The sequence below is a fragment of the Argiope bruennichi genome, chromosome 2 (assembly GCF_947563725.1).
Source record: "Argiope bruennichi chromosome 2, qqArgBrue1.1, whole genome shotgun sequence".
Classification (NCBI taxonomy): Eukaryota; Metazoa; Arthropoda; class Arachnida; order Araneae; family Araneidae; genus Argiope; species Argiope bruennichi.
Window position 1 is genome coordinate 107629656 of NC_079152.1, and position 19670 is coordinate 107649325.

The 19670-nt window shown below is 27.9% G+C and overlaps 1 protein-coding gene across 3 annotated transcripts in view; it reads left to right on the forward strand.

Annotated features, from left to right (window-relative positions):
- Positions 1-18673, forward strand: part of LOC129956968 (SEC14-like protein 2) — a 40006-nt gene extending 21333 nt beyond the window's left edge. For all 3 annotated transcript variants that reach the window (XM_056069060.1, XM_056069042.1, XM_056069051.1), the window contains exons 4-13: positions 354-397; positions 500-562; positions 8579-8669; positions 11401-11495; positions 14234-14312; positions 15164-15244; positions 15997-16083; positions 16610-16716; positions 18072-18384; positions 18470-18673. In XM_056069060.1, the coding sequence (XP_055925035.1) occupies positions 354-397; positions 500-562; positions 8579-8669; positions 11401-11495; positions 14234-14312; positions 15164-15244; positions 15997-16083; positions 16610-16716; positions 18072-18384; positions 18470-18558 (1049 nt within the window). In that variant the 3' untranslated portion in view covers positions 18559-18673. The remainder of the gene's footprint in view (positions 1-353; positions 398-499; positions 563-8578; positions 8670-11400; positions 11496-14233; positions 14313-15163; positions 15245-15996; positions 16084-16609; positions 16717-18071; positions 18385-18469) is intronic.
- Positions 18674-19670: the final 997 nt, after the last annotated feature.

The following is a 19670-nucleotide window of genomic DNA, read 5'->3' on the forward strand; positions in this document are numbered from 1 at the left end:
TCGATTAAATAAATGATTAACTGAATACAATTTATAACAATCCCCATTTGTCTGATTACAAATGATTGATCTGTATTATTGTCTTCTATTTGTTTTTGTTATTACAGTGATTTATTTCTCCAAAAATTAGTATCTATTTGTTTTTCTTATTACAGTACTTTTATTCCCCATAAACTATCTTTTAGTTTAAAACGTACTTCCATATTCTTATCTATTTTTTCCAGCAAAATATAAAGTAAATTAACTGATTTAAAACTGTTTTCAATTCTTCCTTTAACCAGTAATTTATTGTTAAAATATTTTGCCTTCTGAATTATTTTGTCTTTAGAGATTTGTACATTTTTCTTTCACAGCACGTGACTTCAATGTTAAACAAACGGAAGATATGTTAAGAAAAGTAAGTCTTCACATTAAAAACAAAGTAAAATCCTTAAAATAAAATGTAAATTCCTAATACTATTAACGAAAGCATAATAATATTTTTGTTTTTCCTTCGCAGCATATTGCTTGGAGAAAAGAATATGGAGTAGATACGATTTTGACTGATTTTAAACCAACAGAAGTACGTTTAATATTTTAATTAATATTTGAAAAAAATTACTGGATTTAAACTTAGAAAAAAATTTAACTGTAATCTTAGATAATGGTTTGACAAACGATGTGATGCATGAACAATGTAACTATATGATGATTAATATAACATTACACATAATTCCTTTTTTTTTTAATATAATAGCAATTATTTCTATATTTGACTCTACGAATCCCCTTTTTTTTTGAGAGACAAGAACAGGGTAACTCGACTTTGTATGGGGTTGTAATATGACATCTTAATTTCAAATATCTGCTCTGTCAAATTTTCAAAATAAAATACTTTTTCAAAACAAATCCAATCTAACTTCAAATATAATTAATGTGTGTGATTTATATAGTATGACTTATTTACAAATATACTAAATTCTTAAATACTTTGCATTTAAATCAATAATTTAAATGTCTTAATTGAAAAATTCTTTGAAGATGAAAATAAATAAAGAAAAGTAAACTTTAAAAAAAGAATAAATTATACATTTTAACTTTCCTTGTTCAAATTCTAATAAGATAGATTTATTTCAAACGGAATATGATTCATATTGAGTTGCATATAAACAAAATAGGATTCATATTGGATTTGTTTTAAGATAATAATAATTATTCATTTACATAAGTAATTTGCTCCATTTTAATTCTTAAAAAAAGTTATACATAATATCATATTTTACATCCTTAATAATATATAGAACTAGCCGTCTTTGTCGACCATTATCAATGGTTATAAAAAATTTCGCTTAATATATATATAGCTTTAAACTTGTCTAGCATCCACCCAATATGACATGGGCATGTTACGCAACATCACACAAACATAAAAATATATTTAGAAATTATCAAAAATAGCTACAAAACAATTTTTATAGCATACATTCAGAAATATGTAGAATGTTAAAAAGGTAAAAATATGATAAGCCCATACACAACCCAATACACTAAAAATATACAATAGAAAAGCTGTTTTAAAATTTAATTTACAAACAAGTCATTGCACCCTCTATTCCCTGCTTGTTTAAAAACTCTGTATAATTTGATATGAAAATAAAATTCAGCTAACTTCATAAAATTTCTTCATAAACTATATTGGCCTTCTTTTTCCTCCTGGTGCCAAAACAAAAAGATTTTATGACTCTTGAAAGTGCCACATAAAGTTGTCCATGATAAAACATTCTTCGCTTAGGTCAATTCCAGCAGTGTGAAGCGTTGATCCTTGGGCTTTATTTATTGCCATGGTGAAACACAGCCTAACTGGGAACTAAACCCTTTTAAAGGAAAACGGCAAATCTGTTGGAATGAGAAGGATATTTGGTATTAAAACTGATTCTCCAGCACCAGAGCCAGTTAAAAGCACTGCCTCAATAAATAATTTTTTCAAACTTTTTATTTGTAATCTAGTGCCATTACACAGTTTTAGAGGGTTTAAATTACGTAGTAGTATAATAGAGGCACCAACTTTTAAAATTAGTATGTGCGGAGGAAGACCGGATGGATTAAGAGAATTTAAAAATTCAATTGGATAATGAACAACTTCTTCACTATCCACAACTGTGTCTATTGAATAATAAATTTGATCTGGGGTAGCTAGTAAAGATAGTATCAAGTTATTGACTTTCTGGACATGGTCATTTGTAGGTGATAAAATTTCACTTTATTTAAACTAGGCCTTAACAATTAATTCCTGAAGACTTTTAACAGAAACACAGAAACAATGTAATGATGATTTTTCATTTAGTCATCAACAGTTCACCATTCCCAACTTTAGGTAATAAATCTGCAAAAAGGGCATTATCTTCTGAAGACAAAAGAACTCGCATATTGTTTGTAAGTGATAATATTGTCATTTCTTGCTAAATGCATGAGCGCTTGAGAGAAGCATTTACTTCATCAACTCTTCTCTAGTTACAACAGGCAAAATTTGGCTAAAATCTCCAGAAAACAAAACACTGCATAGGCGAGTTAGTGCACCTGATATCATGCATCGTCCTGACCAATGCTTCGACCGGTGTTTTATGTGACATTGTTGCATCATACCAAACAATAAATGAATAATTTTTAATACTTTAGAGATACTGCTTTGTTTTGAAATGTTACATACACTAATATCATCGAAACAAACTGTTAAGGGAAGTTTAAACATGGAATGTGCTGTTCTTCCTCCTACTATTAGTGCGGCTGCGATCCCAGAGGATGCAACAGCAAGAGAAATATTCCCACCAGATCTTACTTTGACAAGTATCAAATTAATCAAAAATGTTTTACCCGTGCCACCAGGATCATCCAGAAAAAACTGTTTGCCATCCTTGTTTCTTATGCTGGATATTATTGCATCATAAGCCTTTTTCTGATCCATGTTCAGTCGTTGTTTATTGTGTGCAATGTTTTCTAACATCCGAGATTGATCATATGATAACTCCATTGAATATTCATTACTGCTTGACTCTAGATAAAAGTTATCAGGTAAAGGAAGACCAAAGTCTATGATAGATTTGTTTACAAGAGATACTACTATTTTGTTGATTTCGATTAAAGCTTCATCAAATATGTTTTGATTGTAATTCATGTCTTCTAATGCCAGCTGCATTCGTTTTTTGTTCAATATATCTTCAGACATGCCTTCTTGATGATTATTCCAAAGCGTCAACAAATCAGCAGTATTACAGAAAACAATAATTATAGAAACAAATACCTAAGTGATGTTGGCAAACTGTATATTGCAGCTTCTGATAAGGTATTTTCCCTGTGAGAATCGCTTTCCAACAATCCCATGGCTTTGCATGCAGCTTGAAATGTATTGTAAGTAATTCCATCCGCAGTTATTAAATATGCAAAAGAAGTAGGCCCTTTAACTATATGAAGTAAAATCCGTAGAGGGAAGCATTCATTGTTGTTAGGGTGGATTAGATATACTCGGCGAAGAGCATCTGATTCTTTAATGCTGTCATAACCATAAACTGGAATATCTTGCTTCCTATGTTGAAATTTCCTGTTAGTCGCAATCCAAGTATAATAATCAAGAACTTTGTCATAAGTAAGAGACTTAGCAAAGTCATGTCATCTGCAATACATAATTTAAAAAATGCAGTTAATGTCGTATCTCGGGGATTATTTACAATATCACTTGCGTTATTGGCTGCGAAATATATTCGCTGTCCATTTTCTAAATGAATTGCAAGGTGAACAATTGAAGGTACTCGCTCATGCACACTGAAAGACAAAATCCGCCACACTGCTTCTGAACTGCAAATCTATCTACCAGATTGAAACTTCTGAATCTCATCTTTGGAATTTATGCTAAAAGTAGCCGCATCACTGCCTTTATTGATATATTTACATATATATTTTATTGATTTGACAAAACTGCAGAATTCATCTTTAAGATGAGCATCAAAAGTTTTCAGAAGAACTGGATTGTAGGGCACAACACATCGGTTATCCATTTCATTTTTACGGAGAACTGCAGTTATCCCTCCACTATCTGGCCACAACCTACGATATTTAGGATAACCCTCATCACCAGTTGATTTGCAGGTTTGAAAATACTTAGGCAATTTCTTTGTGCATATTCCCTCTCGCGTGTAAGGTGAATTTGGATTTAATGTGCCGCATGGACCATGAATCATGTGCTTTAACGTTTCATGCAATATCGGATCCACTTGCTTCGTTGGCAATTCCGCAGAAATAACACTGTTTATCTGATCTCGATGGGTTTTATTTTTCAGCCACAATAGAAGATGAACATAAGGCAGGCCACGTTCCTGCCATTCAAGTGTGAACATATGACAAAGATGTGGTCCAAAGATCTTATCTTTAGTTATCAAATACATCAACTTTCGAATTTTTAAATTAAACACTCTAATAACAATATCATATCGATCTTGTGATGCATTGTTCGAAAAAAGATTGTCTTTAATCTCAATCCATTTGTGATTACAGATAAGTGTGACAAATAAATCAGGTTTGCCATAATTTCTGACATAAGTCATGGCAACCTGTGTTCTTTCATGATGATATATTGGCCCCCTATGAAAGAGGATGGTAAGATAACTAATTGGCCTATATCGTCGACATGTTCATTGGCTTGTAAAGCATCTTGCAAATGAATACAGTTATCTGCTCAAAGTTTTGATTGATTATTTCGAATTAAGGCCAAGCGTTTTGATTCAATTTTAGCATACTGGTCTACCAAAAATTGATTTAGAAGCATTAAGAATCTCAGTATTGTATGAAAGTTATTCTGCCTTGTCATAATGCGAAAGCAATAATAGTTCATGTACAATACCTTGTTTCGTTGTGGGTCCCCAGTGTTTGGTTCAATTTGTAGAACCTTTATTGAATATCCATCTTCACCTCGATACTATATTAAAGGATACGGCAAGCTATTATATGATCTGCGAATTTCAGATATTTTTCTAAGGCTGTTATCTCGGCTACACAATACAATATATTTTCTGTGAAATTCTTACCCAGTTATCACAACAGCTACTTCACTGGTAGTTGAGGCATTAGATTTGCCTCGATGTTCACCAACTGGTACTTTATCAGTAGCTATGATAATTTTAAAGTCAGGTACATCAGGCGAGACACTTCCAATTGCTGTTTTGAAGGCCTGCACGTAACTATGTAACTATCATGATTGTGTAATATTTCTTGTAAAACTATTACCAAAGAATCATCAAAAGTCTGCCAAGCTATGTTATAGCGTGTCAAAGTTTGTACTTCAGGATCAGCAATAAAATATATCAGAAGGAATTTGTGATTGTTAGGTTGTAGTGGAAAGACAGAACCAACCAAATGGTAGACTTGACCGTGTACTTTAAATCTGTTCACTCATAATGAACTCACCTGTTCACTCATAAATTAAGTCATTTGAAAAACATTATTATACTGGCATATGTTCTTCATAAATTCTTTGGAAGTAGGATGTTCATTAGTAAGAAATTAATGTAATGGCTCAGGTGGGGGGGGGATTTCTTCAAATTTAATTTTTCCTTGGAAACAACACATGCCTTTTGATTAATCTTTCCATATTAAAGCTGAATAATATGGACAGACTACAGACATTGTTCCTATTGAAACCGAAGCATCATTTCAGTAATACCAACATGAATCATATTTCAGAGCGGAGTACTCCTTTTCAAACCAAATACCAGGAATGTTTGTTTTTTTTCACTTCTTCTCAGTCTAAAATTTAAATATATTTCTCTATCAGCAGGCAGGCGATCATTTTGCTCCTCAGGAGATTCAGTTTCCGCAATTCAGTTGCAGTGCGATTTAAAGAAAGACGGTTATCACGCTCATGAAAAGACATCGTTTCCTAAGTGTGGACATTATTTCTCTGCTATTCGCTAACCGAACGTTTCTTTCCTTTTCACTTTCCTTATCGCGCAACAAACGAAGCTTTTTGGCATTTAAAGTGTTACGGACAAGGTTGGATTTCCTTCTTTTAGGCATAATGAGATTTGAATCGCTGTTTAAAATCGGACGTAAGAAAGAAATGTATCGCATATGCATATCACAGCTCTTGTTATTTGCACATGCGCAGTTTGAAGTTTCCACGCATGCGCGGAATAATTAAAATCGCACTTATAAAGCTCCTTTTATTACTTTGATATGACTTCAATACACTAAACCCTTCCCCAATAATTGACCTACAAAATGGTAGAAATATCGCTAAAATTAGTTAAGTATTTCTCGAGTTTTTAGGGATTCAACATACAGACGCTTTCAGGAGACTTCATTTTATACTATGTATAGATGAAGAGAAATCACTTTAATAAGCAATTTAAAATACATCTTCCTTTGAGAGAAATCTAATTTTTTCTAACACTTGAAAGATTACGAAATATTTTATCACGAACACGGAATTCAAAATATGTCTCAACTGACCCTAAACCAGAGTAATTTGGACTTGAAAGAACACCGAAAAGAGATGTATGCTGACCATCATAAGGATAAAAATATTATCGATTACTTGGTTCTTTTTAATCATAATGTTCTAAAAGCAACTTAAAATAAGGATATGTTATTATTTTCTTTTGCCTAAATCATATAAAAGCATAGCTTAAATCAGGTAAAATACTAGTTTATCTCACAATATCTAGATAATTTTTTTTACACTATTTGAGTCAAATGAAATGTATATGATGTGTATTAACCAGTTCTAGTTTTTAAATATATGTTTATCATTATACAAAAAATAATAAATATTCGTTGTTTCATTTAGTAAGGTTAATAAATAATACATATGGCTTATAGCAGTAATAGGAGGATGTGCATCTTTCTGATTTTTTTTCTTATTGTTGAAATATATGAAAAAAATGGCAAATTTCGTTTCAATGTTTCGTAGAAATTTAAATTTCGATAAATCTGTAATATTTGTGAAAAACCTATATATAGAATTCCTTTAACCAAGCTCTCTTCATTTTGATCGCCTTCAAAATATAATTCCCTTTAAAAAATCCCTAAAGTTTATAATGTGGAGGTACATCAAATTTTCGAGATTTCGAAACACAAATTTTACATGATTACAATACAATTCATCTGCATATTTGTTAAAAGTGAAAGCAAAAATACGTATTCATCCAGCCATTGATTATTTATATTTTATATTTGGCAATATGTTTAAAATAATCCTCAAGACCAATAATTTAAATGTTCAGTTCCCTGATTCTAACTACTCATCCAATCTCACAAATTTTAAGCTTATCGTATTTGAAATATGCAAAAGATACGCTTCGTAATTCTCAAAAAATTCAGTTTCAAGATCTTTCGTATTTCAAGGTTTCAGTCATTCCATTACACAAAATATATATTTAGGGAAATGTATCTGTTTGTCTGTACACGGGCAAATAATTAAAAACTGATTTGAGCTTAATGGTTCAAATTTAGTGAGTGGTCGTTATTTCAAATTTGCAATTTCTGTCAAAGTTTGAACGAATTAATTTCACGGGACACTTCTTTCACTTAGAGCAAGTAAGCCAACACTTTCAAAACATAAAGAGCTTGGTAAACAAAATTTAATGCACAGATTTAATTTCTAAAATGCAAACACCAATTAAATATGAGTTAAATTATTTAATAAGTTGATAATGTGTCGTCTGCACATTTGTACACATTTAAATGTGATAAATAAGAAAGGAAATGATTTAAATAAATGTAATTTTGTAAGAGATCCTGTTTCAAAAAACAATCTTTTCTTCCAAATTTTTGCTTTATTTGGTTAAAGGAAACTGGTTAAAATGCATACCCGGTCTTCATTACACTATAATGTATAAGGTTGTCATGTGTGGAACTCTGAATACAAAAATCTGTAATCTCGTGGCGTTCGCAGATTTAGCCTGGAGAATAGATAGATTAGAGAGAATACTAGAAAGTTTCATGGAACTACTGTTGCTAGTTATGAAAGCTCATGGGCTTTAAATAGAGCAACGAAGTTAGCTAGACACTTTTCAAGAAAATTCTCCAACACATTATATTCTCTATCCTCAAACAGAAAAATTTCCCCAGACTCAACTACTGTGCCAATTTTGATATTTATTTTTTTTCATTTGAAACGATCTGTCACTAATGATTGTCGGATTCCCACCATCTTCTATTTTCAAGATATATTAGAAAATAAGACTTCAGCCTGCAACGTCAATAACTAGACAGTTTCGATGATAATTTTATTCCTTATTTAATTTGTCTACTTTGCAAGTATACATGACCAATTAGAATACATTCTTCATATTTATTGTATAAGATAAATTTTCCATAATACTTTTCTTTGGTAACATAAAATGTTGTTCATTAGTTTGACTTGTTTAGTCAAATTATTCTTATTTTTTTTAAAAAATTAATACTGTGAAACATTGAGAGAACAACTATACACTGAAGCTAGTTAGGTAAGTTATATATAATCGCGGCAATTAGAAATTTGCGTGCAGAATTTGCCAATGTCGATGTTATAAATGTTTCGGTTAAAATAAAAATGAATTAATAATTTCAGGTGATGCTGAAGTATTTTTCTGCTTGTTTCATCGGCATGGATAAAGAAGGTTCACCAATAATTTATATTGACATGGGAGGTGATGGAGTTGGTAAGTGAATAAAATTCTGAATATTTATTTTTTATGGTAATATAAACTTTTAGGGAAAAGCTTAACCCATTTAAAAAATTTAATAGGCGAAACAAACAAAAATGTCAAAATTTTCAACTATTTATTCAAAAGGTGCCAATTAAAGACTTGTTTGTTGAAAGATATGTTTAAATAAAAAAATGAACCCTTGATGAGAACAAATACTATACTTTTAACATGTAATGCTATATAATCATCAGTATTTCGAGACAAAAGTCAAGTTGGATCTAAAAATGAAATAAAATTATAAAATAAGAATTTTAATTACTAGTATTGTCTTAGAAAAACAGTACATTATATTAAACTTTACAGAATTGTAAAAGTGTAGAAAATATTTCACAAAATCTAAGTACAGCAGCAAAAACTTAGGCTTCATTTTCATATTTTATTCCAAGTGGGTAAAAACACATAAAATCAAAGTTTTCTAGTCTAAAGCCCCGTTATTAATTAATCGAAAATGATATACCTACATTAATGACCGATTTTTGAGCAAATGAATTTGTATTTTTGCTAATTATAACGATATGATGATTTCACTCATTCCACCATGAGCTCTTCAATATAACATATTTAGTGGCGGACAAAAATTATTTCTCGACTTTACCATTAGATAATAATCTAATGGTAAAGTTGAAAACAGAATTAAATTATCAAAATAAGATTCCATCGGGGATCTGTTATAAACGTGTGTCTTGTGCATGTTAGATCTCAGATCTGGATTCTTATATAAAATATCTTACATCTTACATAAAATTTGGCAATTGGGAGTGGGAGATGCTGGCTTTCATCCGGCCGTGACTCAAAATTATGAGTTCAACCCCCACCCCCACCCCAGTTCTTTCAAAATGACATATTAACTTACCAAAATAATCCTCTTTGCATATAGAACTTATACTTTCAATCCGTATATTCAATTAGAATAGAAACATTATAATCTAAGACCAATATGTTATTTTATACACAGGCATGCTATTTACTTTATATACAGTTGTACGTTTAGGAAATAAGTTATACCTAACACAATTCTTCTCTTCAAATAAATTATAGAATTCTCCTAAAGTAAGCAGCACTAACGTAAGAACTCACAGCTCTAATAAACAAAGAAAACTCAAGTTATCTAAGAAAAAGTAATAAATAATTTATTCTAACATCTTTAATTCAAATATTATTATTTCATACCTTTTCACTAATTTTCTTGAAATTCCAAGTCATATAATGTTAGAATTCTCTCTGCAATTCAAAATAACTTTTATTAACTCGAAATCAAAATAATAAATTGCTAGGTTTTTGCTGCTTAACATGCATACTAGCTAGATCAAAAGTGGACATTTTTGTAAGACCTCCCACCTTCAAGTAAAGGACGCTGAATAATGTATATAACAAATAAGCAATGAAGATTTCTCTTTTTGAATGCAATGAGAACTTTTCTGATGGCTTTAGATGCGAATTTCACTATATATTTTGAAGCTTATTTCATAGTTGAATAAAAATTGCTCCCATATGTAATAACATTATTATATATAGAAAAATTAAAATGTCTTTAATCATAATCACCATCATTTGCTGCAAACCTTTATTACTTATTTACTAAATATATATAATTTCTAAAAATAATAAAATATTAAAAATAAATTTTTATAACAATTTTTAGCTTTATAAGTGCAAATTTTAGTTTCTGTATGTGTTTTAAATCCCAAGTTGTTTCCAATACAAAATTTCGAACACATCTTATTTTTACTGTAGTCTTCCTTTATTACGAATTATGTGACTTTGATATTGCCAAGTTTCCCTCTCAAACAAACTTCATTGAATAATCAAGAACTATATCATTATCTCAAACCTCGAAATAGATCAAATATTTTTAAAAAATCTGCCAATGAATCAATTTACTGACGCTACAATCAATTTCTATAATTTAGTAGCTGAATATTTTTTTTTTGTATTCAATACTAGATGTCTATATTCATGTAAATTTTCTAGATGTCTATATTCATGTAAATTTTCTAGATGTATATATTCATGTAAATTTTCTAGATGTCTATATTCATGTAAATTTTCTAGATGTCTATATTACATTATAAAATGAATTCCCACTTTCAAGGCAATTCCTCAATTTCCATATGAAAGAAATTTTTATTTCTTGAAAATGTAACTAATTTCAACTTAAAATTAAATCCAACTTTAGTAATTATAAAAAACAAAAACTAAAAAATTGAATCTCATTTTGAACAATTTTATTTACATTTGTTGTAATAATTTTAAATAATTTTTCTCCTTTTCTTCGAGTTCTGTTACAGAGTAGGCATATATATCTCAAATCTCTGACTGTTCATATAATGTTAGCAACCCTCAAAAATTGTGATATCTAAATTTTGTAAATAACAATTATTTTTAATATTTCAAAAGGAATAATTTTTGAAATAATTTAGGCTGTAAACATATTATTATTAAAATCTTTCTTTTTAGCATTTTTTCTTGAAACTATCATAGAACTCCAAAACCAAAGTACTTGGCCCTTTAAACTACAACAAAAACAAAAAGAAAACTAACAAAGATTTGCAATCATCATTCATTTAAAAACACAATTAAAGCAAATAAGATTTTTTATTAGCATTTTTTCCTTACCTTACTGAACTAAAATACTGATACTTGTTAGACTTTACTGAATTTTGCCTAATTATTTTTATTTTAGGACTTTTAGGCTCAACAAAGAAAGTAGATTTGATAAAATATACCATTTACCTCACTGAAAAAGTTACAGAAAAGATGGAAGAACAAAGCAAAAAGGTAATTCATTCAGATGTTGACTATCTATCTATCTAAAAAATTAATATGGCAAAATAAATTTTTACCATCTGCAAAGCAAAAAAAAAAAAAAATTCAAACACTTTAAACCGAAAATTTGCAAGCTGCGCGAGGTTTCTTTACATTTTTTTATTTAATTTCAGTTGTTTCGTGTTTATATACGCGATTTTTTAATCGAATTTAATTAAAATTATATTCTTTAAGAATTTGAAATTACATTCTGATCCTTTTAGTGCAATTTTGAAATTTACATAAAAATCCATTGTTTCAAATCTTTCAAAAATCAGTCGTCAAGTAATTGACTAATTTAATATTTGTTTTCGTTCATGTTGGGTAATCTGGTAGAGAATTGGAGAAAAAAATTATTTCCTAACAATTATATCTATAAATTTTGCAATATATTAAGCATCAAAAGGCACAAACTAATAATAATAAATAAAGATATACTAAATGGGCAGGGGAATTCTGATATATATTTTTTTATTAAATATTTTATGAAGGAGCAAAAAATAGAAGTGCTTGAGATGGGAAACAAAATAAGGAAATAAAGTTTATGTAAATTTCATAATTCAGAAATTTTCACATAATCTTTAAAAATTAAAATATGTTTAGTGAATGATTAAAATCAAAATATAGTTAGAATTTCCCATCTGCACCTAGTGCTTTCTCCCTTCTGTGATGATTTTCAAAATCTTGTTAAAACCTCTTCTTCTTTTTAAAATATTAATAAAAGTTTGTAATTAAAACACCTCGTTATTATCATATGACTCAATTTAATATCTGAAAAATGTTTAGATCTTTATTTATAATAACAATTTAAGTATATTCATTAATATATGCTTTTAAATTGGTTCCGCGTCTTCTTTATTTCTTAAGTTTTAGAATGTAGTTGCCTTTATGAATTTATTCCTAATTAATCCTGAAAGTATCCGAAATGCAAATAAAATTGTAAGATTTTGGCAATTCATATAATTGGTTTAATTGCGTTTATATATTTTTAAACTGCAACTTTCAAAGCTGTCCTATTTAATTAAAAACATATGTGCATTTGGTTTCGCAAACAGATTGCAATATTTATGCCGTAATTTTAATGCTGTTTGAATTTACACAAAATACTATATGATTATTAGAGGACAGATATTAGTAAAATTAAATCCACTCTTTGTCGATAAAATTTATTAAAAAATTATGTCAAACTATAAAAAGATGTTTTATTAAACAGTAAGCTCTTATTTTGTAGGCATTTTTATTCATTGTATATATATATATATATATATATATATATATATATATATATATATATATATATATATATATAATATCTATATTTCTATTTCATTTCATTTAAGTTTTCCTCTATTCACTAATTAACATCAAAATTTTAATTTATGTCATTGTATTTTTTTTTTTGACATTCAATAATTCACAATCCTTATATTTTTCTCATAATATTAATACTTTTTGATGTTCAAAATAAAAAACAAATTGGTAATAGGAACTTTTATATTACCAGCTAATTTTTAACGCTTTGAAATACTGATTACTGGCTTGAATTTTTTGATAATATTTCAAAATGCATCTTTATTTGCCAGTTTGGTAGTATGTAAACACAAAAACTTAATAAAAATACCAGGCTAGATGCATTAAATTTTGCATGTGGTTTTATTTGCTGTATATTTGTCTGAAAATTGAAGAAACGTCTGTATGAGGAAAGAGGAACATTACCTATATTTTATACTTTCATCACAAAACACTTAAATCACAAATAATGGTCGTATTTCCATAGATTTACTTTAGGATGAAAATTTTTGATGACTGAAAATATTATATACAAATTCATTGATGCATTTATTTGCTTTAAACATTAGCACAAACGTTAAATAAATGGAATTCTTCTCCACAATTTTATTTAACTACAAGTAGTTCCTATTTTTAAAGATAAAATTTGTAATCGATATTTCAATCACTTTTTAAGGGGCTAGAGATAGTTTTTGGACTTTTGCGTTCTCGATGAAAAATAGTATTTTAGAATTTTCTGATTTTAAATGTCAGTTGCTTGATTTTGTTTATTAAATTTTGATTCCAAATGAAGGGAAGTACTTAGCGATGAATTTGATAAAAGATGGATTTAGACATTTTTTATTACTTATAATTAAAAACAATAAAGTAGAACATAGTTAAAATGAAAGACTCTGTTTTTAATACAGGTAAAGAGTTTTTATAAACTGTTTTCATTCCTTCTGTACATAAATGACTTAAACTAATATATTGTTGTTTACGTTAGGAGTGTAAGAATTTAAAATAATTATTAAAAGTATTTTATATAACTCATAACAGATTCACACCAAAAGTCAATTTTCTGTTGTTAGAGGAGCTTTAAATTTTACAAACGATTTTAGAAGTGAAAAAAAATTTTGAGTATAGAAAAATACTTTCTGCGCATTATAGTGAATGCGTATAGTAAAATTACTAAATCAAACACGAATTTAAGCTAAGTCTCGAAGAAAGGAAATTTCGAATCCTTTCTAAAAGCTTTACGGCTTTCAAAATATAATAAAGAATGTTTAGTAACTGATTATACAAATAAATAATTTTCCTCGAGATCTTTTAAATCAATCGATATATATGAAAAAGTTAAAAAGAGATATATCAATGTTTTTGGTATATATTTTTATGCAGTTTAAACAATATTTACTTTAACATTTTTACCTCATTTGCAGCTTGGTAAACCTATTACAAATATGGTGCAGATACTGAATTTTGAAAAAGTGACATTTGCTAAAGCAACTAATAAGAAATGTAAGTATTTGAAATAATTATTTCCTTTAAAATGAAATATCAGCTTAGAATAAGCATTTTATAATTTTCCTTTTTTTATATATTTCCTTTATTTGTTTTCACCTTGCAGTTTCTTATTTCCTTCAAACTTTGAATGCATTGTTCGGGTTTTCCATCAAACTCTGAATTAGTTTTTTTTTTTTTTTGTGAATAATTTGAGATTTTTGAATAAAAATAGCAACCTCTTTCAACATTGTTTTTTAATTTTATTTCCACACCTTTTTAAAAAAAATATTCCTATATTTTATAAATATGAGAAATAAATCAATATTTACACCACTCTGCAGGAAATGGATACTTATTCAAAATATATAGTTCTATTGCTTATTTTTCGAATAAACACTTAAACTGAGGCTGAAATAAATTATTTCAAAAGTTCCATTTCAAAATAAAATTTCTAAAACTTAACTCCAGCAAACTCATAAAATTGTAAAATAAATATGAAACCGAACTGTATATTTGTATGTTTTCTGCAAACTTTTTTGAATTATTTTAATTATATCCATGATCATCAAAGTATATTGAGTTTCTGAACGCATTTTCGTATTGTATTACTCATAAGTGTGTATTTGAATTTATGTGTGCATTAATTACTCTAACCTTATTTCAGAAAAAAAAAATTATAATAAAAATTTTAAATAGGAGCCTGTTTTAACTATATATCACATTTTTTAATGAATAGCTACTTCACATTGTATATTTTGATAACATTTATCAGCAGTAGTTATAAATTTAATATTTAAAAATTATTCTTTTATCTTTAATGTACCATTAAATGTAAGTTTTACCGGTAAAAGCTTCTTTTGTTTTAGCTTTAGAAATGATGGTATTGGCACTCAACATGTATCAAGACAATTATCCTGAAAGAATAAAGATTGTATATGATATTAATAGTAAGTATGATTACCATTTTTCTTAAGCATTTTAGAATCAGTGGAAATCAAATTATTAAAAGTATTGTCATACTTGTATTCTACGCGGAATACTCAGCATTAAGTATTCCGTGATTGCACAATTTATTTTCTAAATGCTTTGTAGTTATGACATATATGATTTTTTTTTAAATTTATAAATACTTTTGCAAAATTATAATAAAAATAACTGCATCAGCTAATTTCCTTATTTAAATTTTTACTTAAAATTTCTTTAATATTAATTATTGTGAAATGTAAAAAAGTATTAAAAAAATTTTAGTTTTATAAAATCTTACTTACAGAATATAATGAAATGCTTATCAAATTTATTTATAGTGCAAGAACACACAAATTTTTTGCAATAAGCTGACAATTTTTAGTATGACTTCTATAGTACTTTCATTTTAATTATTGTCTTTTATTGTTCTGCATTGTTCACAATATATAGAAAAATATATGCATAAACTTTGATTATAGAAAATGCCATTATATATATCTAATTGTAATAATCAAATGAAGATTGTACCATAGACGATGTGTATTTTTCTGTTACTATATCAGAATTAGTTTTATAGACATCTAAAGGTTGAAGTTTCTTTATAATTTTAATTCATTCTTAATTTAGTCAAATTTTGGTGTTATCAAAATGCCTTTAACATTGTTAAGTAATCTTAAGTCAGAAGTTAAATTCAATCACAACTAATATTATCCAATGTTTAAATGTATTTTAGCTTCCAGATACTTTTCAATGCTGTTTGCGTTCTGCAAAGTGGTAATTTCTCCAGTACTCTACAAGAAAATTAACAATTTTGGCACAGGTACTTATTTTTCTCATTATGTAAAATAACACTATTGCAAAAGTGGGAAATAAGATTTGTATTAAAACACTCACTTATAATTATTTAAAATGTTTTAAACAATTTAATTATTGTAAATCCTTTATACATTACACACTATGCATTATTTTGTACGTGGAAAGAAAATAATTTTTTCACGTACATTATGTAATTTAGTAGGCTAAAATAATACAAGCAGAGCCACGAATATCAGAGTACAGTTAGTATCTAGAAATATAAAACAATATCAATATTTTTAATGTTATTGATCATTATTTTAACGGCCTTTCAGATATGCTATGCAAAATTTTCTATATGTAAATGTATTTGTGTGTATACATGTACAAAAAAGCGTGTATCAAGAAATGAATATTTATTCTTAACAATATCTATACAATTATTCATATGAGATTAATAAGTCGAAACCAATATATTATTATTCAGAAAATGATTCATAATTAATTTATCATTTTCTGTTTGATATTTTCTCATATACTGTATTTTGTAGATGACTGGCAAGAGGTTCTATTAAATGCTATTGACGCTGATGAACTGCCAGCTTTTCTTGGCGGAAATAAGACTGACCCAGATGGAAATCCCCTTTGCAGCACTTTCGTAAGTTCATATCCGATTTTCAGGTAATTTATTAAATTTGATATAGCTGGTTGAATGGCAGTGCAAAGTAAAATTATCAGTTTAAATAATTCTCTATATTCTCTATCCTTATTTATTTTATTGATTTTTTCCATGCATTAACCTTTAAGAAATGTATGGTCTTGCATATTCAGAGTGATTAAAAAAAAAGATGAGAGAAATATTAAAAAATGTCAATACATTTATATCCAAGCCAGCTTCAAAATAGTTTTCTAAATAGGTGATGAAACTACTGACAGTTAAATGTGTATAATGCTCAGCTATATGGGAAAAGTCTGAAGTAAAGTTTTTCAGATCTTATGAAAAGAACTGCTTGGTGACGATACCATCAAATTCAAATATTGCTCGGAGTGATGATCAAGATATAGACTAGTTCTATTTTGCACATTCATTTTCTCATATACTTTGGTGATAGTGGCTGCACATTTGGGAACTTGTAGATCATGCATGAGACTTTTAAAAGAACCGCTTAAATTGGTAAAACGACAAATTGCGTAGAGGCGGAAACCAAGCTGTAAGATGATGAAGACGCAAAACCTCAAAATACTCGTAACCGTATAGTCCTTTACTCCTTAAAGAAAATGACCGAGTGCATCACCATGTTAGAGCTATTTCCTAAATCGATAAATAGCGAGTAAATAATATTTCATACGACGAGGGTGTCTCTGGAACGGCCATTTATCCTCTAAACAGTGTCATCAACTGACATTTGTTTTCTTCTCCATTTCTTTAAAATATTACAGAACTTGTTTGGATTGCTATGCCCTAAAGCTTCTCTATGTTATTATTTTTGAATCACCCTGTATATAATTTTCGATTCATTATAATTTCTCTGTACGCATTAGATTCTGAAAATATGATTAATGCGTATAATAATAACAACTAGTTTCCTAAATCAGAAATACTAGTAGGAAATTTCTGGTTTTCCAGTTTATTTTGTGTGTAACAAAGCGCAGAAACAAATAGTTGAATAAATATGTAGTAACAACTAGAACATTTTTTATTTATAGGATTATCTGTTTAATTTGCATGTCTTTTTTCGCATTTTATGTGATATTTATTTGGTGAAAGATCAGATTTGCTTTCTTTCTGATATCAGATGTTTCGAACTCATACATGGTTTTCTATAAATCTTAATGTAACAGAATATAGTACAAATACAAAAAATCGGTACTAAATACTTACTTTAAAATTCTACATTAACCTTAGGTTTGTAACATTTTAATGTTAGTTAACTGTAACAGATTTAATAATTAGTAAAACTATTAAATCTGCATCTATTACTGCTTTTTACAGACGTACATTTAATTTTCCAGGTTGTTCATGCTGAGACGATTCCAAAGCGTTATTATATGAAAAAATCTGAGAAAAAATTATCTCTTACACCAGGCGTGAAAAAACTGACTCTGTATCCATTTTCAAAGCAAAATCTTACAATAGAAATAAAGGAGGCCAATTCATATTTAGAATGGGAGTTCGAAACAAAAAACAAAGACATTGGTTTTGCTGTGTATTTTAATGAAAACTTTCAAAATGTCAATACGGCAGTTGAATTAGTACCGAAACAAAGGATCGACACTTACTACGAACCAGAAACGGGAATTTACAAATGCGAGAAACCTGGCATATGTAAGTATCCTTTCGATAAATCAAATTGCCTTTCTATAAAATAATTTTATTAGAATAATTTCAAACAAACATTTTTCTTTTTCAGATATCATTACATTTGATAATTCCTATAGTTGGATACATCCAAAGGAAATTTATTACAGAATACAAATTCTCCCTCCGAAGGAGTATTGAATGGAATGAAAATTATTTTAAAAAAGAATTATGATATTTTTTTCCTGTGTGTATTTGTATTTGTTTGTATATAAATACATTAATAAATCTGGGCGTAAAATTATACATTATAAGTTTTTCAAGCCCTTAAATTCAATTTAAATATTTTTTTCATTATTATACCAATGGTGTTGAAAGGTTTTTATTGAAATCAAATGATTTCAAAATAAGATATCTATTATCAATGGGATAGTAGACTATGTTAGACATTTTTACAAATTATTGACTTAGGATTAGGAAATAGTTAATGCATATGCATTAAAATATAAGTAAGTCGAATTTCTTTTAAAAAATAAAAAAAGTAATATAATACCTTTTTTAAAAAATTAAAAAATAGGTAATTTAAAAAAATTTCAGAATATTTCAGGTGACTTAATTCTTAATATTTTACATTATTTTTTTTCTTACTCTTCAATATTAATTTATTTCGGACAAATCTACGCATGATTTTGTAATTCCAATTAAAAGCTAATTTTTCAAAAATATTTTTATACACACTTACTGAATTTCCATAGGAATTTTATCCTTTTCTGAATTAAAATGACTTTTGGCAATCTAAAAAACTCGAAATACAAAATACATACAGAATTTTCTTTTAATGTTTGACTAAAATATTTATTATCAAGTCTATTTTATTTCTTCAAAAATTAAGACGCCTAGAACATTTAAAAGATATTTAAACCTAATTACAATATCATCTTGAGAAAAGATATTAAGATGTACTTTTTTTTCCTCCAAGCCCTTCAAATGTTTATTGTAATGAACAATAGATTTTATAACTTTATTTTAATTGAATATAAATATATATTATGGCAATGAAACGATAAAAATAAAATGTCATGTTTTTGTCCGTTTTTGCTTATTCCATAATCCAAAGCCCACTGTTTTTAGGTTTTGGTTTAAGTTTAACAAACTCTGAAGGGAATGAAATATTAATTTTTAAGTGAAGTCATTTTAAGTAAACTGGTATATAAGTGAGCCTCGAAGTAAATGCCATGAATAAACTTTCTCGCCTATAAAGTTATCGCTTAAATTTGAAATATCTTCCATACATTATCAATTTTCAAAATTCT